Genomic DNA, 24,432 nt, shown 5'->3' with positions numbered 1-24,432 from the left:
CGCACGCCCACTCGGAACTCACAGAGAGGCGCATCGTGCAAAGAGAGCGCGGCGAAAAGTGTCTTTTTCTCTTGCAAATCAACTCAAGCCCTCCACTTTCTCCCATTCTATTCTATAAGATCTATACTGAATAATCTTCTCCCCTCTCCCTCTACTCCCAAACCCATCCGCTGCTGAAAACTCTTCCCTTTCCCTCGCGATTGACCTCCATCGTTCTCCGTCCTCATTTCTTACTATCCGCGCTTGATCCTGTCCTATCCGTGTCTCGGGTGAAGGGAATACTGTATCGACTGCGATTGATTCGTTGACGTGCGTAGGTCGAAGCGGGATGACGAGGTGTAAAGCCGGCGGCGATTGAGTGGAGGTTGACGAGGACTTCGAAGGGAATCTCAAATGAGCGGCAACGGCATTCCAAAGACTCTCGGCCTGTTTCGATTCGTATACGAGGTCGGCCCCTAGGATTACATCGTAACGTTTCTCCTCCGGAACTATTCGACGAGAGTCGTTTTCTTGTTTTCCTCCGAGGTCGAGTTGAGGGTTGTAATCGTCCCAGCTAAGCGTCTCGACTTGAGCGTGAACGGCGGATGTACCGAGTTGATTGACGTGATTCTTGACGTTCCGACGCAGGTTGTCGAGTACTCCCGAAGTCGAGATCTCATCGACATTCGATTCTCCTCCGTCGCTTAGCGTAACGACCGCATTCGACAATCCGAGCCTCGATAAAGTGGAGAGTGCTGCGAGTCCAACGAGTCCAGTACCGGCTCCGAGTTCGAGTACTCTCAGAGGAGAGGACGAGGAAGAGAGAGGGAAGTAGCGTTCGGGTGAGAGGGCGAGTCGTCGAGCGAGGATGGGAGCCGATCCCCAGGTCCGATGACCGGTTGTTGAGGAGACGAGAGTATGATTGTGTATTCTGACGAGATTCGAAGTCAGTGTAGCTGACGAAGATGATGAGGTCGAGGGTGAAGGGAGAATGTAATCCGTATCTTCGTTATCGTCCTCCAGTCTCGAGATCATGCCGGATGCTTCATCGATGACTGCTTCCCATCGTTCAAGATCCTCCGTCCCTTTTGATAGCTGCTTGAGCCCGAGTTGAACGACCATTTCGAGCCAATTTCGCAAGAATTTCGTTTCGAATTCGTCTCTTACTTCCTTCTCCGCCTCCGAATCACTCTGACCCTCCCCTACTCCGTGACCTGTAGTCTTCCCGTCGTGGCCAAGTTCGAGAGGTCGTCGTAGGTCAATCGTAACTGGTGATAGGTATCGATTCCGTATTGAAGTCAAAACCTCGACGATGGAAGATAGATTGATCGGTAGAAGTGGGGGGAGGTCTCGAGAGGGTATCATAGCATATTTCGAGTGTCTCCAAGGGGTATTGTCGAGGAACAAGGCGGTTCTGCAGGAGCAAGAGATGATCAGAGATGAGAACAAAATTACGTGAGGACTCCGACGACTTACCCGTTGGCGCTTCTTCTGGCCGAATGTAGTACTGCGTAGTTAAGCTCGGCCAACACGAATGCCAAGGGACAAAGATTGATCGGGAACTGGAGAAAATGACGGAAGCGAAACTTCGAGTTCTTCTTTCGGGAATCTCTTGATCAGCGCTCTTTCTTCTATTCCTATTCAATCACGATATGTCGACTACATCAAAGACTCCTCTAACGGCGAAACTCGACTTGCCGTTGACGGCGAAACGGGACGCACTCCTCGTCATCTTGTTGAATGATTGTCCTCTCCCTCCGTCAGTATCCCTCGCACCCCCTGTCTCTCTCGAGAGTATGAGCTGATCCCGAATGGAGCGAGCAGAGTGAGGGAGCAATTTGGGAGTTACCACGATATTTTCGTTTCACTGTTTGAACATTCCTTATCCGCCTCGACACCGATTCACTCGTCCGCTGGGAGCAAACTCGGATCAACGAAACATACACTCACGATCGAGAGCTACGATGTTGTACAAGGAGTTTATCCCTCAGAGGAAACGATCAAGAAAGCAAATGGAGTTTTATTAACTGGAAGCGGTTAGTCCCTCTCCCTCTCCTCCACTCCAGCTCCATCGTCTTGTCACTCATACTGTCAGTTTGAGAGACTGTGTAGCTGCCTCTGCGTACGAATCCGACCCTTGGATTCTCGACCTCGTCTCCTACCTCCAAAACCTGTCTTCCCTAAACTCGTCTCTAAAACTCATCGGGATCTGTTTCGGCCATCAAATCATCGCAAGAGCATACGGTGCCAAGACGGAGAAGAACGAGAAAGGATGGGAAGTAGGGACGAGGAACCTCGAGTTGACGCATACGGCAAAACAATTGTTTACGAGAGTGAAAATCGTCAGTCTCACTTCCTTCCTCTCCCTCTCTCTTGCTCGCGCGTCTTTCCCCTCCTGCACTACTGACATACATATTGAAATTAATGTGTAGTCGGTACATCAAATGCATCAAGACCACGTCCCGACTCTTCCCGAAGGATTCGAATCTCTCGGATCAACCGAAATCTGTCCCATTCACGGAATGGTTAAATTCGTCGACCCGGAAGGTCCCAAGACTCTCGAAAACGTCTCGATCATCACTCTCCAAGGTCACCCCGAATTCAACGCGATGATCGTCAACGAAGTGATTGAAGTGAGGGAGAGAAAGGGTGTGTTCTCGAAAGAGTTTGCGGAGGCTTCGAGAGAGGATGCGAATCAACATGATGATGGGACGCTACTCGGTTGGAAACTACTAGAGGTGTTGGGTATCTAGAAGCAGCTCGGATTCCGGAAACTTGAGGAAAACCGATTCTTTATTCTTGGTCTCTCGCATCTAATCTTACTCTGTTCTCCTATCACTCGCAAACTCGTTGTATAGCTTACAGTAACCTCTGATAGAGCACACTTGCAAAGAATAGAGCTCATTACTTTCAGAATCTCGGCTCGTGCTCACTACCTTCGTTCGCTCCTTCTATCGCTCTTTTTTTCGCTGAACAGCACTGGTCTCCGTTTCATCTTTCTCTATTGGGATGGGTCAGGGGAGCTACGCTTGAATCGACTCGATCTAACCGAGCGTCAGGCCTTGGTCTGAGTCACAGAGAGCGGGAGAACTGTAAGAACGATGTTGCATCTAAAGGCAATCCTCCTACGGGAGATATCGGTCTCACTTTCGAGCGAGTTTAACCTCTAAAGGTAATCGCAGTCCGGCTATCAAGTTTCAAAACTTTCGGCTCCTCTTTTCTTCTCCCTTCCTCTCTTCACTCTCTACCAAACTACTCATTATGGCTACTCACAACATTCCTGGACTATCTATCACCGGTCAGTACTCACCTCCCTCTCCCAGTGTTCAGCGAAGTCGTTCCCCCTCCCGCCTTCTCCGCGTTCCGAATTCCGATTCTTTCACAATCTACTTATCTCTCGACGCTCGCCGGACTCGCCTGGGACATCGGATGGGATGTGGTAGTCTCTCGAGTGCGTAGGGGAGGAGAATGGATTGCATGACGTCGAGCCGAGTGGAGGATTCGAAAGTACTGAAAACTCCGACTTGTTCACGCACAACTCCTCTTGACTGGGAGTAGACTTGAGCTGACTCTACGCTGTCTCTATCTCGTATGTATTCGATTCTACAGCCAAGGTTGAAGGTGAGTGAACAAATTCCATCTCCCCACTTTCCGAAGAAAAAAGTTACCGGAGGAAATCGCAAACCTGACTCTCCCTCTCCTTCGACGTAATCTCTCTGCTAGGTGCTCACCAACAAATTCTCTCTAAAGAAGCCCTCGAGTTCCTCGTCGTCCTCCACCGATCGTTCAACTCGACGCGTAAATCGCTCTTGCACCGTCGACAACTTCTCCAAGCTCAATTCGATGCTGGTGCTCTACCCGATTTCCTCAAGGAGACGGAACACATTCGTAACGATCCGACTTGGCAAGGACCTAGACCTATGCATGGACTCGAGGATAGGCGTGTAGAGATTACCGGTCCCGTAGATCGAAAAATGGTCATCAAGTAAGTTTTCTCTCTCCCTTCACTCGGGGTCTCTAGGTGCATGCTGACGTTACTCTCGTCGTTCTTAGCGCTCTCAACTCTGGTGCCGCTACTTTCATGGCCGATTTCGAAGGTAACCTCGTCATCACTTTCCTACGAAATTCGGAAACAAACTCGCTCACCCTTTTCCTCGTGATCAGATTCCAACGCTCCTACTTGGCTCAACAACCTCGACGGACAAGTCAATTTGAGGGACGCCGTTCGTCGTCAAATCGCGTTCAAAAACCCGAACGGCAAGGAATACAAACTCAACGAAAAAACTGCTACTCTCATCGTTCGGTGAGTCGAGACTCTACAATCAGCGCAACTATATCAAGAGTAGAGCTGATAGTGAAAGACTTCGAATTCACCAGTGCTCGTGGATGGCACCTTGACGAAACTCACGTTCTCGTCGATGGTCAACCCATGTCGGGTTCGATTTTCGATTTCGGTCTCTACTTCTTCCACAACGCGAAAGAATTGCTCGCTCGTGGTTTCGGTCCTTACTTCTAGTGCGTCACGTCTCCCTTGCTTCCTCCCTGCTCGCAATCTGCTAACCATTTCTCCCGGTCGAGCTCAGCCTCCCCAAGATGGAACACTACCTCGAAGCTCGTCTCTGGAACGATATCTTCCGCATGGCTCAAGACTTGGTCGGAGTTCCTCGTGGAAGCATTCGTGCGACCGTCCTCATCGAAACGATCACGGCTTCGTTCCAAATGGATGAAATCATTTACGAACTTCGTGAACACTCGAGTGGATTGAACTGTGGTCGATGGGATTGTAAGCCTCAGACTTCTTCGATCTCAACTGCTTGCGAGGAGATTTGAGAGCTGACGATCCGCTTCCGTTTCGTTTCGTTAGACATTTTCTCGTTCATCAAGAAGATGAGGATGCACCCTGATTTCGTTCTTCCCGATCGTTCTCACGTTACCATGACCGTTCCTTTCATGGCTTCCTACGTCAAATTGCTCATCAAGACCTGCCACAAGTGAGCATCCTTCCCTCTCTTCCTATTCTTTCTCCTCGCTGACGCACGCTCTTCTCTCTGTCAGGCGAGGAGTCGCCGCGATTGGAGGAATGGCTGCTCAAATCCCGATCAAGAACGACGAAGCGAAGAACAACGCCGTGATGGACAAAGTCCGAGCTGACAAACAACGTGAATGCGACGCCGGTCACGATGGAACTTGGGTCGCTCACCCTGGACTCGTCAAGATCGCTCTCGATATCTTTGACAAGGGAATGCCTGGACCTAACCAAGTCAGTCTCTCATCGTCGTCTCTCTTCTCCTCGTTCTTTCGCTTTTGGAAAGTTCTGACGAGTCGGTCGTTTGTTCGACAGTACCACATCCGTCGTGAAGATGTCAACGTTACTGCTCTCGATCTCCTCAACACGAATGTACCCGGTGGAATCTCAGAAGATGGTATTCGAGGAAACTGCATGGCGCTTCTTCACTACTGCGCGAACTGGGTTGGTGGACTCGGTTGTGTTCCCGTCGCCAATCGTACGCACTCTCTCTACCATCTCTCTCTTGTTCATGTGCTGACCAGCGCTCTACTTCTTTCTTGACTCAGTTATGGAGGGTGAGTTTTCTCCTTTGAGCTTGTTTCTCCTTGAACGCAGCGAGCTGACATCCCTTCTCTGTCTCAGATGCCGCCACCGCTGAAATCTCTCGTTCCCAACTCTGGCACTGGGTCAAACACGGCGCCTCGACTCAAGACGGACAAAAAATCACGGTCGGAGTCGTCGACAAGATTCTCGATGAAGAAACCGCAAAGACGAAGAAATCGGGATTGGACGCCAAGAGGGTCGATCTCTGTGCGAGGTACCTCAAGGAGCAGATTAGGGCCGAAAAGTTGAGCGATTTCTTGACGACTGATCTCACGTACGTTTTCTCGCCTCTCTCCTTCACTTTGAGGTCCCGAGCTCACACCGTGTCGATTGACGAATATAGTCCTCACCTCGACGAATACGCTGCTCCCACTCGTCCTGCCAAGCTCTAAAACGTCAGCTCGTAGTCGTTCGGTGCTCTCCTTTCGCCCTTTGTAGTCATAGGATCTCTCTCTCTCTCTCGAGTCTTTGTGTCTCTCGTTCTCGATACTTCCCTGTACTCTCTGTCTCTCAGTTGATCTCGAAATCAAGTAGTACTTTCCCATCGGTACTGCCGAGTCAGTAACGTTGACGAGCTACCCGTTGCGAGTGAGGTTCAAAGATGAGAGACCGTCAAAAGTCAAAGCTCGGACAGATTCGTCTCGCGTCAGCCGAGGAGTCCTCGAGGACTTGGACGCTGGAAGTAGGGGGGGAGTGGACGGGGATGTTGAAGAGGACATCTATGGAACCGTCTATCCTGGAAAGAGAGTTCAACTAGTTGAAAAGTGAACTTTTCGAGTTCGAATCTGCTCAATCTCGTCGTCTGCGAGGATAACGAGGATTGCGAAGCGAAAGGTGTGCGTCGTTGCAGTAAAGGTGCAGAGCAGGAGCTTCACTTGACTTGCAGCAGTGTCCAAACGCGCGAAACGAGATGGGTCTCGATAAATACAAGATTACAATTCTTCTGCCAACAATCGAATGCGGAAAACACCATGCGACACAACATGCTAAGAGATGAACAATATACACGTCTCAAGTAGCCTCAGAGACCTTTTTCAACCTCTCCTGCCTCCTGACTCTCTGTCGTTCATCGTTCCTTTCCTCACGTCTCTGCGATTTCTCCCTCCATGCTCGACCTTTCCCCACTACGACCAGTAGCGCAAGTTGTCCGAGGGCCAAAATGATCGCAATCCCTGTGTAGAAGGCGCCGTTGCCGACGCTGTTCATGATATCTTCGGAGACCTGTGAGGAGATGCAAGCTAAAACGCCTCGGAACATCGAATTCACGGCGACCGCAGAGGTGGAGCGTCCTGGGTTCGCATCGACGACGTAGGCGAGTGTTGATGCGTAGACGAATGTACTGTCACAACGTGAGACCGATTCGTTAGCTATTCGAGTTCGACAGAGGAATGAAACCGCTCGAGGAACTCACATGACTGACAGCAGCAATCGATTATTCAATCAGTGTCAGCAGCATGTTCGACGAAACGGAGGGAAAGTATGGAGAGGAACAGTAGACTTACCGATACCGAGGAAGAAGAGAATAACGACTGGACCGGCTATTTGAACCGAGTACTGGACGAGCCAGGCGTACGCAACGAAGAGCGGTGGTAGAAGAACCATTGCGGAATAGGTAGACTTGATTCGAAACTGGGGGAAGGAAAAAGGGATTCAGCTTGGGCACCCCGAACTGATCTCGGAGCGAGACTCACTTCTGGTTCTCCTTTGCCACCATTCTTGGCCTTGAGTTTCTTCAGCACCATATCACTCCATCTTCCGCCGGCTACACTGCCGAAAACATTGCCTGCCCCGAAGGAGAGGAGCACGCATCCGACTAGTAGGGCCGAGTAATCGTAAGGATCGGCGGCGAAAGAGCGCGAGGCAGTGTAGGAGATTGTGTATTGAGCGGCGAAGAGTAGACCAGAGTAGAAGAGGACGAGGAAGTTGGCCGGCGAGCTGAGAACTGAGAATGACGCAGAGAAAGGCTGTTGCAAAGTACGACTGTTCAGCTTCTCTCGAGCCTACTCTGGGAGAGTATGAGAGGAGGTGCTCACGTTAATGTCTCGGAGATGAATCTTGACCTTGACGTCGCCACTCCGAATCGTCCCCGTTTTGATCTTGGTCAAGTTCGTAAACTGCGCTCCATCCTCTCTTCGACGTTCTCCATCATGCATCGCCACGAACTTTGTCACCGCCTCTCTTCCTACCGCTTTCTCAGGATCGGTAGGTTCGACGAACTTGGGTAACGAAGCTTTCGCTCTCGCTCTTTCTTCGCGATCGTGGTGTCGAGCGCGTTCCATTGCTTTCCTCCAAGCGAGGGATCTTTCTTTGCGAAACGTATTCGGCATGAAAATCATGAGGACGAAACAGACGGCTCCGTACTATCGATCGATGGGAGTCGTCAGCTTTGATCTTGGCAGCGAGAAACGGAGAACTCACGCCTAGTAGAAAATAGAACGCGGACCTCCAACTTGCGGCCGTCGTGATCGCTCCGCCCAGGATAGGTCCGAGTCTGAGTCGGGTAAGCGAGATCTGATCAGCGAACTAGCTACGAAGCAGAGAGAGAGAAACGGGGCGAAGCTTACGCCGGTCCGACGAGCGGTACACTGCAATATTGAACGAGTCAGTCAACAGGATAGAACTTGTGTACGGGGGAGCTCACCTATAGAAGATGCCCAGCTTCGTTCCTCTTTCGTGGGTCTGGAAGAGGAGACGAAGGAAACCGACGCTGATCAGTCTCGGAGCTCAAAGCTTACGGCGCTCGCAGGTTTCGCGAATAAAGGGACGTACATCAAAGATATCTGCGAGGGATCCAGCCCCGAGAGCCAACACGGCTGATGATCCAAGCGCCTGTAAAACTCGCATGGCAATGAAGACGGAAATCGTTGACGCTCGACTGGCGACTGCCGTAGCGACGAGATAGATGACTAGCACACAAAGTGTCGACAGCTGATCAGCGAGGTAGACAGAAGGAGGGGATCGGAAAGGGGAGATGAAGCTCACCGAGCGCGGAAAGGTAACAAGGCTTCCTCCCGCTCACCTCCGAGATCGCAGTCCATATCTGCGGGAAGAACCCTTGTCCGAGAATAAAAAGCGATACTGTGAGCGCCAGGGTTGATGAGGAAGCGTTGAGGTCCGCTTGGAGCGATTCGAGTGCGGGAAAATAGATCGACTGGGGAGATTAACCCGGGCGTCAGCGGAGTTCTGGGCCGCGAGGCCTCGACAAGGAGAGCATACAGCAGTTATTGTCCCTCCCATCGCAGTGAAAGCTACGATCCTGTAGCGGTGTTCAAGAGAAATCGAGATTAGCACTTTCGACGGTTTCCAATTTCGACTCAATGCACCACTTACGCTAGTACAGAGTTCTTCTTACGCTCGCTCCATAACCTAGGATCGTCATCCACCTGCAAATGCTCGATGTCGAGGACAGGAGAGGGGGTATTCTTCTCGACATCTTTATCGACTGATTGCAGCTCGGCGAGTAGGTCGGCAGCAATAGGATCTGCCGAGGGAGGCTGCAGCGATACTGAACTGCTGTCCTGGCGTCTCCAACCTGCGTCGGCAGGCCTGGTACTGGAGTGTGGAGCGAATGTTGATGAGGTTCCTGATCCTCCAGTGTGTCGAGACCAGACGTCCTGATGAGCGTCGATGTAACATTTCATTCCGTAGCGAGGGAGGTAGACGGAGATGAGTTCGTGGAGGTAGGAGAAGTATTCTGAGTCGTATTCGCCTGGTCCTTGATGCTCGAGAGCTTCCCAGGGAATGACGAGACGAAGAAAGGTGAAGCCCCAGTTCCGGAGTCGGGCAAGGTGTTTCGGTCTGGTGGGGATACGAAGGAAGAAGAGAGTCAGCGCGCCCAGAGCAGAAGAAACGAGACGGAATTCGGCAAAAAATCGAAAACTTTGGATTCAACAGTCACGATGACGAAGCGGTATTCTAACTTACGACTCATCAATTGGCCATGGTCTCCCCACGAACGAGATGCCCTCTCCATCGAAGAACTTCTCGCCCAACTCGAGATGAGTTTCACTGTTAGGGTCCGCTGGTAGCTTGTTCAACCCCGATACGTTCGCTCCGTGCAGGAGTACCCGCCTCCCATAGCTATCCAAGAAGTATCTTCCTCGTGAAGGGTCGAGCGGATTCGGTCCTATTGAGTCGGGAGAGAGTGAAGTCGCGCAAGAGTTGGAACTTCCGATTGAATAGTCGGGCGACAGCGAAGGATGCTCGAGTATAGGTCGGGCTGTAGTGTAAGACATCCCGATCTGACTGGGCGTACTTTGGAACAGGTCGAGATGGTAGAAGAGGAGAGAGTGAGTTTCATCATCGTCATTAAACTTTCACTTCATCTCTTCTGAACGCTCTCTCACCCATCACAACCCTTTCGATCGAGACACTCGCATTGACATCACTAACGACTACCGATCTACCCTTGAGAACACCCCAACCTCCTCTCCGGTCGCTCGCGACCCCCAGCTATCGATCCTTCTTCTCCGCTTCTTCAATCAGCGATGGGAATCAAAGGATTGAATAAGGGGGCGGACCAAGCGAGGGAGAACAACAGTCCACACTTGAATTGGAGCTGGAAGGGGGAAAGAAGCGAAGTGGTCAAGTTCATGCATGACGGAATCTCTGGAAATGACAAACGTGAGCTCGAGGCTGTTATTCATCTCTCTTGAAGGGCTTTACTGACTCTTGTGACTTGTTGTATCAGTCGCACGAGCTGTGATCGACGCCTCGGACGTTCAGTACGGCTTCTTCAAGAAATTCGACAACAACGCCCTTAACCGCTTGCGTCGACAGTACAGCCGAGAAGAACACGAGCGTCTCGTCCTCGAGAGACGCCTCTTGGAGCTCCGAAACCTGAACCTCTGCATCGACGATCTCGTCGCAGATTTTCCCGACCTCGTGGACATTATCGTTGTTTACGATTCGCTCAAGTACCGTCGCGAGGCGAAGAAGCAAACGCTACAACAGCGTCAACATGAAGTGATCAAACCAGAGATCAAGTCGCGAACTCAAACCGCCGTGAAGGAGTATCGTTACTCGAAAAGAAAAGGCGAAAAACCTTCGGTTCCACGTAAGATTGGTTCTCATCTGCATCTGTCGAGTAGACCTGACACGCTGTCGGTAACTATATGTACAGAGTTGGAATTCGATGTGAAAGAGGGATGGTTCTCGTTTGCAGCCTTCTCACCTCCAACTGATGAAGAACTTGTGAGTTGCGATCCTCCCTCCTCGCCGCTCACGGACCTCGACTGACCTCTCACGATGTCGTTAGGAATCCCCGACGGACGTCTCCGACACTGAACGCTCGATTCATGAGGAAGCTCTGAGACTCGCAAAACGATCAACGCAGATCGTTTCGACAACCGAAGCAGACTCGATCTGCCGAGAAGCGAGCCGAGGAACCTACCGAGATCACGACATGAACCCGGATTCCCACTTCCCTGTCGATCACTTCCGACTCGCCCTTGAACCTCCTCCCCCTTCCGCGACTTGGACAATCCACGATCTATCGATCATCGTCGGGAACGATTCCGACCACTGTCTCCTCAACGATCACCACACTGCACGATTCGTTGTCGGTTTCGCCCACTCCTACGACTGTCGCGCGACAGATCTCCTCAAAAGGTTCAAGCACCCAAGTGATTGGAAGTTCAAAAACCGATACGCTCAAACTCTCGCTGGAGCTTTACTCGGTTGCGATGAATCTCCTGGAGTCCCTGGATACACGATCCCCGGCGTCGCTCGAGCAACTCGTCCTCTCGAACCGAACAAAAAACCCTCGATTCGACTCCAGAACGAACGACGGATCCTCGCTTTCGTCAACGAATACGATGAACTCGCCGGAATGTGGTTGAACACGATCAGCAACCAACGATTCGAAACATCTTTACTTTCGAATACAGAGCGATCGGTCTCGAGGAAGGAGTTCGAACAAGATTTCGATCATTTTCAACTTTCGTTACTCGGATCAACACACGAAACACCTCCGATGACCTTGTCAACGCTCATCAACGTATTCCATGGTCTGCTTACCTCGGACGGAGCTCGAATCGAAAAGGAAGACGTGAAGAGATTGGCTCAACAATCGGCTTCGGACTCGCTCAATCGACTTCTTACCTCGATCTACAAAGATCCCGCCCCACGCAATCACCCATTCTCTTCCCTCGTCCCAAAAAGTACTGTCCCTCTACCCCTTCCAACGACTTCGACTCAACCGAAACAACATCGTCCCTTCGCTCTCCGAACCGGCCCTGATTCTCGCGATTTCTTCGATCAACAACTGAAAGAGTCGACGACCCTCAGAAATCGACAGCTCAATGCGTCTGAATCAACGACGACGGGACAACAGAAGAAGAAAGGGGTTGGAAAACAGAAGCGTGGAAAAGGAAATGAAGGACAAGAGGGAGATGGAAACGAGGACGATCGGGATCCGGGTGATGATGAAGGCGACGACGAGGACGATGGAGAAGACGACGAGGACGATGGAGAAGACGACGACGGTCAAGGGAAGAAGACGAGGGCAGCGAAGATCGGGAACGGTCTTAAGGAATACAACTTTTCGATGTCGACCCTATCGTTCCCGTTCAAAACTAGTCATATCAATCAGCTCGACTTCCCTGGTACGTACTCCTCTGCTTCTCGTCTGTCATTCGAGACTGTCACGTTGCTGATCTTCCGTCTCACTCTCAGCGATTCCTAAAGGCCACAAATTCAACTACGACTTTATCGCAGTTCTCGAAGGGATGTTGAAGGTCTGGCTCGCAGAGTGCCCAGCGATACTCGAAACCGTTTCGGCTCTTGTCACCGTATATTGGGAATTCGCTCCCTGCCTCGTCGTTCAATTGGCTTCGAATGCTCAAAAATTCGGCGATCGCGTCGGCGCTTTGGTCGTCTCACTCGCGAGATACTATGACGCCTTCCCCCTCTCCGACCCGGTACTCCCCACGTTGTCGAAAACCGACATATCCGCGGCCCTCTGGTTAACTCCCTTCATCGCCGAATTCGAACGAAACGTCCCGGTAGAGAAGCAAGCGGCGTTTCATCGGAGAGTTGTGGAATCAGGCTTGACGGAGGGTGAGTTTGCAGTGATGTGTGGAAAAGTCGACGAGGATGGGAATATCAAGCCGGGCGAGGTGAGTCCCTTGATGTCTTCAGTTCCCAATGCGATTGCTGACTCTCGCTTCATGAATCTAGATCGATCTGGCGATTGCCCTCGTCATTCGAGAACGACGACAACTTCAATTCCCACCTCCCCTCCTCCGTACCGTCCAACTTATCGCACTGAATTTCACTACCTGCGGAACGGGATTCATGAACGCTACCGACTCTCGATCGAAACGAATTCCTTCCTTCATTGCGAATAACCTCCTGACGACTTTCCTCCAGTTCCCCAAGCGAGTCTCCGGCAATCCTCATCGACTCTCTACAACGCGACTGTCCGACGCTCTCGATCAACTCGCACAGTTCGATCCATCGATCATTGGTCAACTTCTCCCCTCGATGACTTCAAAGAAGCTTGTTCGACTCGTCAAACTCCGCATCCAGACGACTCTCCTCCCCCAAACGACAGAGGCTGCCCCTCCTCCTTCACCATCAGCTGTCGAGAAAGAACCCGATCAAAACGAAGATGGAGACGAACCTCGACAGGACGATGTTGGAGAAGAACCTCTCCGAGACGATGATGGAGATTTGATCATGTTGTCGAGCGAAGGAGACGACGAGAACCAGGAGGAGGATGCTCAATCGGATTACGGAGATGAGGACGAAGAACCTGCGGACAAGGAAGAATCCGACGACTCCGCTATTCCAAAACTGTTCAAGGCAAGATTCAGGCAAGAACTCCTCCGCACCGTCAGCGGAAAACCGACTCCGATCTCCTCGAGCGATCTTTACCCGATCGTAAACTCTCTCGTCGACTTATTCGTTGCGAGTTTAGACTTTGCACTCGACTACCTTCGGCAATCCTACCTCGAAGCGATCAAAGACCTGTCGAAACTCGGACGAAAGCGTATGAAAGAATTGAAAACGATCGGAGATCTCGTCAGAGCGATTGGTGGAGACACGATTGAGGTAAAGAAACATGGGGAAAAGTTCTTTGAGGCCGAGGGAGGAGGGAGTAATGGGGAACGTAGGACCGAAGAGCAGGAGGAGGAGGAAGCAATTCGCCAGAGCCGAGTTGAGGACGATTCGCCAGCGCCGAAACTCTCGGACTCTCAGAAGGTGTTGAAACGGATGGTTGTAGATTTCCTCCCGCTCGTAGGAAAACCGTTCCTTGTGAGTTATTTCGTTTCTAGCTTGCGTAACTTGATTTGAACTGACTTCCTCGATCGTGCGATTCCCTCTCCCTTCCTCTCCCTTCCTCTCCCTTCCTCTCCTCTAGCGATACAAACCGCGAGGTTGCGTCGTTAATCCCGAAATTATCCAGTCGTTCACAAACAAATCGGGACGGGAGAAGAAAAACCACCTCCCGACACTCATCATCGCGTTACTCGCTCGTACAGCCGTCAATGCCGAAAGCTTCAACGCGAATCTCAAACGGCAATACCCGAACTTCAAAGTTGAGCCGTTCTCGATCCCGACCGAGCTCGAAGTCTCGAAACTCGACGTCAACGATCCGGCGCGACATGCGCTCGAAACGTTCATTCGACTCTCGTCAAGTAAAGGGGATCGTTTCATCCGGCAACAAATGAAATACCCGAACAAGATCTTGAGCTGGACGAACGACTCCTGGACAGGACTCGATCTCGAAGAGGTGGACTCGGATGGGCCTCTCCTCGTTCGCCGTCCAACGCCGCAGACGCTGAATCGACTAGAAGACCAATCGAACACGGTTCACGCAATGTTCGACAGACTCGGAGTGAGCGGGAAAGACTCCAAAGACATCGAGAGTGAGATTTTGTCAAAGATTTTCAAACCTTCGATCGGACATCGACTTTACCACGGAAACTTCTGGTTCGACGCTAACAACATCCGATCCCTGGTCTTCGATCCTCGGTACTTCAGACCCGCTGGAGCGAAGAAGTTTGGAGGTAAGTCTCACATCCTCTTTCTCAAGCTCGAACCAAGCGAGAAGTTCACTCATGCTTCTTCATTTGGAGAACTAGAAGCGGTGAAAGATATGGGATGGCGAGAAGGCGTGGAGGAGCTCATTTCGACTCATCCAAGGGTCATTCCGGTTTACGAGAAGATGGAGAAGAAACGCAACGAGTTGAGAAAGGCGAAGGGAGATCCGGAGGTCGAACTACTACAAGTCGTATCGAATTCGAAATCCCTCATCGAGTACGAAGAGGGAACGCCTCGACGAAGCAATCAACCGAAATTCGAGGAGAAGAAGGAAATTCGAAATCTGCCACTCCTTTTCGAAACTCGACAACTCTCGGTACCAGCCTCGACCGACGAAGAGCGCTCGAATACAACAGTCACGAAGCTACGATACCGGCAACCCTTCAGAACTTCCGAGCCTTCTTGTCTCGACCCTCGTCAAGGATTGTTCCTTCCTTTCAAGTCGGAGCTCTCGGAAACTGGAAAGAAGACTATGGGTATCTGGTCCGGGTTTATCTCCGAAACATTCTACGGAGAGAAACCACCTTCGACTTCCCCTTCTGAACAGACCTCGACTACGAGCCTCCAACAGACGACTGATCATTCTTCTCCTCGTCAACAACCTCATTCTACCTCTCCTCCCCTCGTTCCACCTCGATCTTTGGAGTCGTCTTCGACTGATGCCGCCAACGTCGCGACTACTTCCTCATCAACCTCAAAAGTAGAACATCGTCAAACTCCGAACGCGCCCTCGTCCTTCGAAGTCCCCTCTCCCTCGATCTCAGTCCCGCACACAGCTTCATCTGCTACGATCGATGAACCCCTCAATGCAGTCGCTACTCGCGCTGTGTCTACTCTCTCCTCTGCCGTTCAACCACCCGTTCCGACTCGGACTCGCCGAATGCAAGGAGGAGGAGCTACGTCAGGAACCGTCGGAGAGATTAAGCTCACCAAGACGTCACTCGAAGACGAAGACGAGCGACCGAAACGCGGTCATATATTCGCAGTAGATGAAGGAAGGGTACAGTTACTCGTTGGCGCGCTTTTCTCGAACGATGGAGGGAAGGTCAAGATTGTTCGAGTCTCGTCCGGCGACTCGATCAAGAGGGATAAACGCTATCAAGTCAGGTTGAAGACTCTGCTACCATTCGAAAGTCGCTCTAGATTCGCTCATGCTCTTCAAGGTAAGTCTATACCCAAGTTCCACTTTTGGAGTAGGATGGAACTCACCGGGTTCGATCATCCTTAGTCGAAACGAAAGTGGAATCGACTCAACTGAGCGTGCTCCTCCAACGCGCGAGAGCCGTCGACCCGAAGAATCCTTTCCGAAATCTCCCTCTCGAGCGAATCGCCTTCGAATCCTCGACATTCATCCTTCCTCCTCCTCTTCAACCTGGATGGATCCATACGCCTGATTGGATTCGTACGATCATCGTCAACAACCACCGAACTTCCGAAACGAAACGCCTCACTTCGGAGGCTCGAAAGAGGTGGGAGAAATTGGTTCCGAATCCTGGAGATGGGACTGTCATTCCCGTCGCCTACGTCCTCCCTTACGGTAACATTAGTGGAGGAAGAGGTTACGGTCGACAGGCGTCTCAAGGAGTAGTCGACGCCGACCTTCGAGCTTTGAAAGCGATGAAGTGGATCCGTTTGATTCTGGTTCGTTCAACGGAGTGGTATACGTCGAAAGTCTGTTCGAAACCTGGATGTGGTGCTTCGTGAGTTGTTCGCCTCATTGTCGTCTCGCACCGAGAGCAATGGGAAAACTGACTTTTGGTCGTTTTTTTGTCCTCTGCTCCCCGTTCATTCCTGAATCCGATTCTCCCTCCCCGTCACCCTATTCTTGCGAAGACTGATTTACCCTTGTCGACTGACCGACCTTTCCGACATCCTCCGCCTGGTCGTGTGTCTGAAATGCTTCCGCGTTTCGCACCGCGACGACAATGCGGCAATCAACACGGCCCGCATCGCCATCGCCCGCGGTCAGAACGTCGAAGGCAACCTTCTCAGCCCGAGAAACGCCCGTCTACTCAATTATCGATTCCGCGCCGAGAACAAGGACGTCGCAAGACTCAAACGGAACTTGAACAAGATCCTAGCTCCGCTCTCCGAAGAAGAAAGAATTAAGAAGTTGGAGAATCTGAGAGAAGCGGATAGTCTCCTCGATATTATCAAGAAACTGGCTGGGACGGAAGAGGTGGAAGGTGGAGAGACAGCGGAGATCATCGATGCCGAAGAGGTGGAAGGGTCTTACGGCTCAAGGAACGTTGAGGAGGACTCCGAAGGTAGTCAAGAGATGGATTCAGAGGAGGAGGAAGATTAATCAACAGCCTTACTTTCGCAATTCAAAAGTGTCTCTTTTCTTTTCTCCTTTCGCTGCTGGAACGTTCATCCGAGAGACGCTGAAGAATGTTCGCACTAGCTCTAACGTCAGGTGCGAGTTACAGAAGAAGACAGGAACGAATCAACTTCTTTGCATCAATTCTCATTTCGACAACTTCGCAATCTTTTCTTCTTTTCTCCCTCTTCCCTTTCGATCCCTTCGCCTTTCGATTCGACCTCGACATCATCGTTCGTAGAACCCTTTCGCCATAGGTGAAGGATACGACGGCGGTGCCGACGCGGTTGGAAGAGGTGAGAACTGCGAAGGCATCGCAACAGGAGTCCAAATATCGATTTCTCTCTTCTTCCTCTCGATTTCCTTCCTCTTCTCGGGACCAATGGGAACAGTGTTGCGGACCTCCTTGACTTGTCGTTTGGGCATGACTCGGGTCGGTGGGGGAGGCGGCTTTCGCTTTCGAGAAGCGGGAAGAGCTGAAGTGTCGAGAAGCGGGGAGAAGGAAGAAGTAGTCGACGTTTGCGCATCTCGAGAGGAGGAGGTGAAGTTTCCATGAGATAGAGAGATCAAGGAGCTGTCGTCGGTTGCAGAGTGGGAGTCGAAGGCCGAGGGAAGGAGAGGGGATGAATTCGAGGAAATAGCGGCGGATCCAGTCATTTCGTCGATTTCCATCTCTTCGAGAAGATGGGGAGAAGGAGGGAACAAGTTGTAAGGCTTGACTGGGGTGGAAGCGATAGGATCAACGAGGGGAGAAGGTAGGGGAAAAGCAGCGGTGTTGACGGGTGTGGCGAAGGAATCGAGGTTAACGTGCTCGAGCAAGAGGTGTTCGTTCGCCAAAGTCTTCGTTCTGAAGCTCGTCCCACATGATCTCCACCGACAAACCCAGCCGTGATCGGTCGAGGGGAAACGCAGATGATGTTCTTGGATATGAATGAGGAGTTGCGAAATTACTTGGTCGGTTTGAGCGTTCTTGAAGTGTCGATCGCAGAGGGGTTCACTTGGGATTACTGCCCAAGAGCAGCGCAAAGTATGTTCTCGATTTGAAGGCACTGCAGGGCGGTAGTGTAACGAGAGTGCAAGATCAGTTTCGAATCGTTTTGCGCGAATGTCAGCGAGAGGAAAGCGTACTTGTATGGAGGAACTTGTATTCTCGGCTCTTCCGAGTCTCGCGTCGTGATAGGTTGGTACTGAGGTACCTAGGTGAGCAAGATGGAAGGGAAGTTGAGCAAAGAGTGGGGAGAATCGCAGAAAACTTCTTGCTCTTTCGCTCTTTTCTTTGAGGCGAAGGGACATCAAATCGCTTTTCTCTCACTCTCACTCTCACTCTCGCGAGGGGGGACACTACTTCCGAGACGGTGCTCAAGAGGAAGAGACTACGAGCGAGGGGGGGAACTGATCCAAAGAGAATGTATGCCAGCAAAAGTCAAGACGAGAAGTGAAGACGCGCTCGATAGGCCGTATCTGTTCGGTCGTAGAAAAGAGGAGAAGGCAGAGAGGGACATCAGGGGTGGGCGAGAAAGGGAAAAGGACGAGACGACGAGGAGAAGAGAGGCGAGTATAAATTTGGAGAATTCACTTGAGCACGGTCAAAACTTAGGACTCAGATACTGCGTAAGAGAGTGCTCTCTGTGCATAGGTTTTGTGCGATTCAAAAGATCCGGAAATTGAGAGACAGCGAAAAGAGAGGTGCGTGATGAAAGGGAACGAAAGGGAGGAGTCCGCTCTCTTCTGTCTCTCTCTTCTTCTCTTCACTTCACATTTTCAGATCACGCCCCCTCGACTCGATCATCGATCGATCGTTAGCTCTGTGCAATCGAAAATGGTGAGTACTGCTATCTGCTCCTCCGAGCTCTCCCTCTCTCGTGTTTGTTTGTCGTCGTCATCGCCGCTCACGCCCCCTCCCCCCCTCTTTCTCCCTTCTCTCTTTCTCTCCACCTCTCTATAGTGTCCTCACTCTCCAGGTCTTCTCCTGTGCACTCGAGACTTGGGTTGAATAGATTGAAGAGTTCTTTAAAGGTGAGTCACGATCTCTTTTCTCTCGGTTTCCCGATCGAGGAACTGACTCTTCTCTCAACTCGTGCGTTTCACAGGAGGCCATGTCGTGAGGATGGACTTACGCTGATTCTACTACAACACTCGTGAGTCGTTTCGCATCTCTCGTGAGCGTGACGCTCATCGTTGACTTGACTCTAGGTTTCAAACCTTTCGAGTTGGGAGATGCACCTCGTTGGATCGCTCGAGTTTTCCTCCACAGTTCTGGCTTAACGTGAGTCTCTCTGACTGTCCATGCTCGTATAGGACGAGAGAGCTGACCGCAGATCTGCCTGAGTAGTCGCTAACCTCCCATGCTTGCTTCCGACAAAAAACTCTTCTTTTCTATTTCGACTTGGGAGCTCTCTCTCTGCCCTCCCCACCACTCCCCCTCTCTCCCCTGATAGTGTCTCGCTCTTTTCTTTTTCTTTGTTTGTGCCCCCCCTTCTCGCGTACTTGCGCGTTTCATGACTGTTAGACATGTCACAATTGAAATTTGATCTACTTTCGTCCGGGTCGTCTTCGGCACTGACTGCTTCTGAGGGCGTTGTAGTAGAATGCATAGCTGTTCTGAGCTGTGACGAACTCGGTCTGTTCTCGAATAGTGTTGTAATGGGGGTGAACAAGCTCAAACAAGCGGAATTCGAGTTTCTCGTTTTCGGCACGATTCGACAAGGGTTCCTCCTACTTCTCCCGTCGCACCGAGTCAAGCTGAAGAGTCAAAAGGGTCATTGCGAAGTGGACTATACAGGAAACAAACAAAAGACAAGTAGTAAACGAGAAACAAAAACGAGATTCAAAAAACGACTGTGCGAAGCTCCAAAGGCTGATTCCTTTCTCCCTCTCCCGGAGAGAGCTTTTCTCGAATCACACCTCCTCCGAATCTTCCTCCATGGCGACGGCTGCTTGCTCCTCGACGATCGCAATCTAGGAGACAACGGGAGGCAACTTGAGGCCTTTTTGAGCTTCGGGACCAGCTGTTCCGTCTCCGCCTCCAGACATTTGCGAGTTGTTGAAGAGCGAATCTTTGACGAGAGCGTTGATCAAGCCGTGGGTCGACGAAGTCGAAAGTTTGTTCCTGTCGCAAAGATCAAACACCAAAGCACGGGTTAACAACGTTACGTCTCGCTTCATCCGTTTGCGCTTGTACGCAGTAGAATCAAGAGAGAGACACTCACGAGTCCCTGACAACTTTCGCTAGTTGACTCTCCTCGACATCCGTTTTCTTCGCATTCCCCTCAGGACCAGTCTTATCATCCCTTGCTTTTCCTTTCCCCTTGTCCCCCGACTCCGATTTGTCCATGATCGCTTGACGAGCTTGCACGATCAAAGGAGAGAGCGCAGAGATTCCACAACGATGTTGAGTCGAAGGAGTTGCGCGACCGAGTTTCGAGACGAGGTCGGTAAGTTGGGCGGTTTGATAAGCTCGATTCTGGCGAGACACACTCATTGTCAGTGTTGTCCATTCGTGGGAGAGAGGTTTGACAGCCAGGAGAGAAGAAGACTAACGGAAACTAGAGGAGATTGACTCAAGGTCAAAGTCCAATACTTGTTCCACAAGAGTTCTAACAACGCTTCGTCGCGAGAAGACTTGAAGTGCGATACTTCGAGAGGGTAGTAGGAAGAGGCGTGGACTCCGAAATCTTCGATTTTGTCGAGTGGGATCGATTGGTAGGAAGATGAACCAGCGTTTGGCGGGGTGTAGTTCTAGCGAGAGAATGTTGAATGCAGTTCAATTTTCCACACTTTCATTGATGACTGAGTCGTATGAACTGCAAACTTCAGCGACTCACGTCAGGGTAAGTACGGAAAGCTCCAATCTCGACTCGTCCAGCAGAAACAGTTCGGTTCGGGTCAATCTATTCGAGAGCTACAGAATCAGTACAAGTGTACGTCGATGCGAGAGAGAGTACTGGAAGAGACTTACGACGACAGCCAAAAAGGGATCTTGGAATTGCTGATTCGTCTTCTGAGTCATGACATCGATTCCCGACAACCAACACCCGTACCCCGGATGAGAATGATACCAACCGACGATGTTCTCCGGTCTCCCGATCGCAGGACTCGATTCAATGTACTGAATCATGAATTCGTTCGCTTCGTTCGCGGCGTTGACCCGAGTTTCAGTTCCCACGACGGGGAGGGCGAACGCATCCATGACGACAAACGTATCTCCATCGAGTTTCCCTTGCATCAACCCCATAATCTCGTATTGTCCTCCCGATCGAGCGTGCATGACCATCTTGATGAGAGCGACGGCCGAAATTCGTACTTTTTTGAAGTGGTGAGGGTCATTCCTCCAGGGTTTCTGTTTCAGGATGTCTTGTTGCTCTTGTTTGTTGTACTTAAACACTTCATCGACCTGGCAATGAGGCGCAACAGTTGAAGAGAGGGTGCGTGAGTTCAGTCAAGAATGTAGCCACAAGGAACGACGAAAGGAGAGTGCTCACGGCTTGGATGTTGTTACTCAGGTCGAAGTTCTTCTGTGCTACTGTTTCTGGGTTCATAGTCGCGATTAGAAGCGAGAAGAAGGAGCGAGAAGTGGAGCGACGAATCTCTCATCTCTTTCCCCCTCACTCTGATCGACGACGATGTCATTCGCGACGAATACGCTCCCCGAAGAGTTCCAACAAGAACACGGTTCAATTGACTTGGGAGCTGGAACGGATCAAGCCGTAGAAGATTCAACGCACCAAGATGAGGATCTCGACCTCGACAGAGCAGGGAATAGGGTCTGGTTGTGCAAGGTACCGAGGTTCTTGATGGATAAATGGAACAGCCAAGCCGAACAAGGGGCGATCTTGGGTAGAGTGAGAGTCTACGACGAGTGCGTCTCCCGTCTCTCTCGTCGTAAAGCGTTCTCTGGTCAAGCTGTACTGACTGGGACTGTATTGGTGAGGAAACAGGAAAGACGAGAAAGGAAACCCGAAGATCGCCGTATTGCTCAATGATCCACAATCTGCGGAATCTTCAGAGTCGAAAGGGAAACGACCCGCTTCGAACGATGGAGTACCGACAGAATACAGGTTGACGATGCAGAACACCGCTTCGAAGAACATGTACGTGTTCGGGGAGAGGATCGAAGATGACGAAGAGACTGGAACGGAAGGAGCGAGAAAGAAACGTCGTGAGTTTCTCTCTGCGAAATCCCTTCTCTACCTCTGGTTTCGAGTCTTTCCCACCTCTCTGACGATATCTCGCGCTCTCCTTTGATAGGCGTCACATCAATGCTCGGAACTGTTCACCACGAATGTTCCCTTACTCCATCACTATCCTCGAAAGACGCCGCCGACTCATACGCCCGCATCCTTCGAGAACGTCAGCGCAAGGCGGCCGAACCGAAACGAACCCTCAAGATGCTTGATGTCGATCAAGCGACCGCGAATCGACTGGCGAGTGGAATGGGATTGAACGGAGTGAAAGCGAGGGTTTCAACTTTCAAAGTAAGCCTTCTCCCGTCGTTTCCCTTACATTTTCGTGCTCGACTTCTGACCATGACATCGAAAATCACTGTTGTCGCTTTTAGCATACCGGAGCATCTTCCGCCGCATCGACTAATCAACCCCGATTCTCCCGCATGCCCCACAACGAACTCCTCGATCTCCTCATCAACCAATTCTCCCAAGCTCCCTATTGGTCCCTCAAATCTCTCAACGAACACGTGAAGCAACCTCAAACGTACTTGAAACAAACGCTGGGAGAAATCGCGAATCTCGTTAGAGCGGGTCCTTACGTGGGAATGTACGCGCTCAAACCGGAGTTCAAACGAGGCGATGAAGGAGGAGGAGGTAATCAACAGCCGATGGCGGGACCGAGCGGAGTCAAAAAGGAAGAAGATGCGGGAGGCCCAAGTGGAGAGGGTGGATTCAGAGTGAAGAAAGAGGAAGGGTTCGACGAACAGGGAGGAGGACAAGATGACGAAGACGACGACGATGAAGACGGGATGGAGTTTGTATCGTAGTAATGCGCGCAACGTTGAGATCGTTTCTGTCTGCATACCCGCATCGGAAGACAATCCCGCCCGAGCTTGACGAGCTCATTAGGTCCTATCACCGAGCGCGCCTCTCAGAGGAAGTTTCGACCGAGTAAGGTACGAACGAGAGTACGGGAGCGGTCTGTACAAGCTAGAGGGGACAGGAGGAGAAAACGAAAAAAAAAGGGAGCAGGACTCTCCAATTCCGGAACTGTACAGGTTGACGACCATTGTCGTCTGTCTCTCTCCAGTATGTGAGCATAGAGACTTGTCTCGCACCGTCAGGTAGGGGAATCTCGCTGGAAAGAGAAGAGAGAGAGGGAGGGAAACCGCGCTTTTGTCTGCCAAATGGTCGATTCTCGATTTTGTTCGCCCGTTCCCCTCGATGCGCATCTCGCTCTTTTCGAGATCTAGCTCTGTACCAGTTCGACGGGACAACGGCATTGGTACACTGAGCAGCAGCGTCGGAGCTCCAAGAATAGGAATGATTTTTCAGTCAAGTCTTGCGAAACGATGAGTCCGCCTCGACGTTTGCACCTTCTCTCTTCGCGAGCGAGCAACGACCGGGACGAGCAGTAGGAGATCGCGAGAGAGAAAGCTCTGAGTTCCAGTCAGAAAAGAGGAAGCTACGATCGAAAAATGAAGAGAAGGGGAATGCGAAGAGGACAACAAACGAAAAGCGAAATCGAGGAAAGGAGAGGACTAGACACAACGACGAAAGGAGAGAGCAACAAGCGAGAGGATGAGAGAGGTTTACGAGCGTTCTATTTCAAAGACGAGAACAGAGAGAGTCAGTCACAAGTTCTAAGAGTGAGAGATGTTGATGAGAGACTCACCACCTCGAAGACGACGCGCGAGTTGAATATCCTTCGGTTGAATCGTGACACGTTTCGCGTGAATCGCGGCCAAGTTGGTATCTTCAAAGAGCGAGACGAGGTAAGCTTCGGCCGCTTCTTGAAGAGCTCCAATCGCCGAAGATTGGAATCGAAGATCAGTCTTGAAGTCTTGAGCGATCTCACGAACGAGACGTTGGAAGCTGGAGAACGTTTAACTGGGTGTCAGTCTATCGTATGGAGAGAGGAAGAGAGAGAGAAAACGTACGGAAGTTTACGAATCAAAAGTTCGGTCGATTTTTGGTAACGACGAATCTCTCGAAGAGCGACCGTTCCAGGCTTGTAACGGTGAGGTTTCTTGACTCCTCCGGTTTGAGGAGCAGACTTGCGAGCGGCTTTCGCGGCGAGTTGTTTGCGAGGAGCTTTTCCTCCGGTAGATTTACGAGCGGTTTGCTGTTCAACAACGACGACGACGACGACGAAGAGTCAGTTACACTATTCACTCGATACAGGAGCGAGAGTTGTTGAGTGAAGGAAAGAAGAGATGAGAAAAAGTTGAAAGTTGAGAATTCGACGACGACGACGACGACTCTCGTTTGTTTACTTCTCGTCTTTCGATCGAGAGGGAGTCGTGTTG

The 24,432-nt window shown here is 51.1% G+C and overlaps 9 protein-coding genes across 9 annotated transcripts; 4 read left to right on the top strand and 5 right to left on the bottom strand.

Moving 5' to 3' along the window:
- Positions 1-78: 78 nt before the first annotated feature.
- Positions 79-1,344, bottom strand: JCM6883_005953 (uncharacterized protein; the record flags this gene model as incomplete). Its single annotated transcript, XM_076630408.1, has 1 exon — positions 79-1,344. One exon carries the CDS (start codon positions 1,342-1,344, stop codon positions 79-81), a length of 1,266 nt encoding a protein of 421 aa, XP_076489467.1.
- Positions 1,345-1,631: 287 nt separating this feature from the next.
- On the top strand, positions 1,632-2,732 carry JCM6883_005952 (putative amidotransferase; the record flags this gene model as incomplete). Its single annotated transcript, XM_076630407.1, has 4 exons — positions 1,632-1,738; positions 1,804-2,015; positions 2,092-2,321; positions 2,412-2,732. 4 exons carry the CDS (start codon positions 1,632-1,634, stop codon positions 2,730-2,732), a joined length of 870 nt encoding a protein of 289 aa, XP_076489466.1.
- Positions 2,733-3,240: 508 nt separating this feature from the next.
- JCM6883_005951 (malate synthase) lies at positions 3,241-5,982 on the top strand (the record flags this gene model as incomplete). Its single annotated transcript, XM_076630406.1, has 12 exons — positions 3,241-3,277; positions 3,703-3,964; positions 4,033-4,076; positions 4,144-4,282; positions 4,357-4,494; positions 4,563-4,750; positions 4,844-4,970; positions 5,035-5,239; positions 5,321-5,483; positions 5,554-5,562; positions 5,630-5,864; positions 5,934-5,982. The coding sequence occupies 12 exons, from the start codon at positions 3,241-3,243 to the stop codon at positions 5,980-5,982; spliced, it is 1,596 nt and encodes a 531-aa protein (XP_076489465.1).
- A 619-nt stretch (positions 5,983-6,601) lies between these two features.
- JCM6883_005950 (uncharacterized protein) lies at positions 6,602-9,825 on the bottom strand (the record flags this gene model as incomplete). Its single annotated transcript, XM_076630405.1, has 13 exons — positions 6,602-6,929; positions 7,002-7,005; positions 7,093-7,219; positions 7,282-7,554; positions 7,624-7,950; positions 8,009-8,081; positions 8,155-8,175; positions 8,232-8,269; positions 8,360-8,496; positions 8,573-8,741; positions 8,807-8,846; positions 8,921-9,388; positions 9,515-9,825. 13 exons carry the CDS (start codon positions 9,823-9,825, stop codon positions 6,602-6,604), a joined length of 2,316 nt encoding a protein of 771 aa, XP_076489464.1.
- A 252-nt stretch (positions 9,826-10,077) lies between these two features.
- On the top strand, positions 10,078-16,943 carry JCM6883_005949 (uncharacterized protein; the record flags this gene model as incomplete). Its single annotated transcript, XM_076630404.1, has 9 exons — positions 10,078-10,213; positions 10,281-10,646; positions 10,713-10,783; positions 10,848-12,195; positions 12,266-12,708; positions 12,770-13,849; positions 14,001-15,801; positions 15,867-16,338; positions 16,472-16,943. The coding sequence occupies 9 exons, from the start codon at positions 10,078-10,080 to the stop codon at positions 16,941-16,943; spliced, it is 6,189 nt and encodes a 2,062-aa protein (XP_076489463.1).
- A 243-nt stretch (positions 16,944-17,186) lies between these two features.
- JCM6883_005948 (uncharacterized protein) lies at positions 17,187-17,630 on the bottom strand (the record flags this gene model as incomplete). The annotated part of the gene is made up of 1 exon (XM_076630403.1): positions 17,187-17,630. One exon carries the CDS (start codon positions 17,628-17,630, stop codon positions 17,187-17,189), a length of 444 nt encoding a protein of 147 aa, XP_076489462.1.
- Positions 17,631-19,916: 2,286 nt separating this feature from the next.
- JCM6883_005947 (Mov34/MPN/PAD-1 family protein) lies at positions 19,917-21,496 on the bottom strand (the record flags this gene model as incomplete). Its single annotated transcript, XM_076630402.1, has 6 exons — positions 19,917-20,067; positions 20,168-20,421; positions 20,499-20,696; positions 20,783-20,848; positions 20,917-21,351; positions 21,440-21,496. 6 exons carry the CDS (start codon positions 21,494-21,496, stop codon positions 19,917-19,919), a joined length of 1,161 nt encoding a protein of 386 aa, XP_076489461.1.
- An 84-nt stretch (positions 21,497-21,580) lies between these two features.
- On the top strand, positions 21,581-22,950 carry TFG2 (transcription factor IIF subunit TFG2; the record flags this gene model as incomplete). The annotated part of the gene is made up of 4 exons (XM_076630401.1): positions 21,581-21,816; positions 21,896-22,116; positions 22,206-22,432; positions 22,516-22,950. 4 exons carry the CDS (start codon positions 21,581-21,583, stop codon positions 22,948-22,950), a joined length of 1,119 nt encoding a protein of 372 aa, XP_076489460.1.
- A 765-nt stretch (positions 22,951-23,715) lies between these two features.
- On the bottom strand, positions 23,716-24,248 carry JCM6883_005945 (histone H3; the record flags this gene model as incomplete). Its single annotated transcript, XM_076630400.1, has 3 exons — positions 23,716-23,726; positions 23,799-23,998; positions 24,064-24,248. Coding segments are annotated over 3 exons (396 nt in total), but the record flags the coding sequence as incomplete, so codon positions are not given.
- Positions 24,249-24,432: the final 184 nt, after the last annotated feature.

This window comes from Sporobolomyces salmoneus (assembly GCF_050403485.1).
Source record: "Sporobolomyces salmoneus JCM6883 DNA, S_salmoneus_JCM6883_v1_ctg10, whole genome shotgun sequence".
Taxonomy (NCBI): Eukaryota; Fungi; Basidiomycota; class Microbotryomycetes; order Sporidiobolales; family Sporidiobolaceae; genus Sporobolomyces; species Sporobolomyces salmoneus.
Note: the sequence above shows the minus strand (reverse complement) of the source record. Positions and strands in the feature narration are given on the sequence as shown.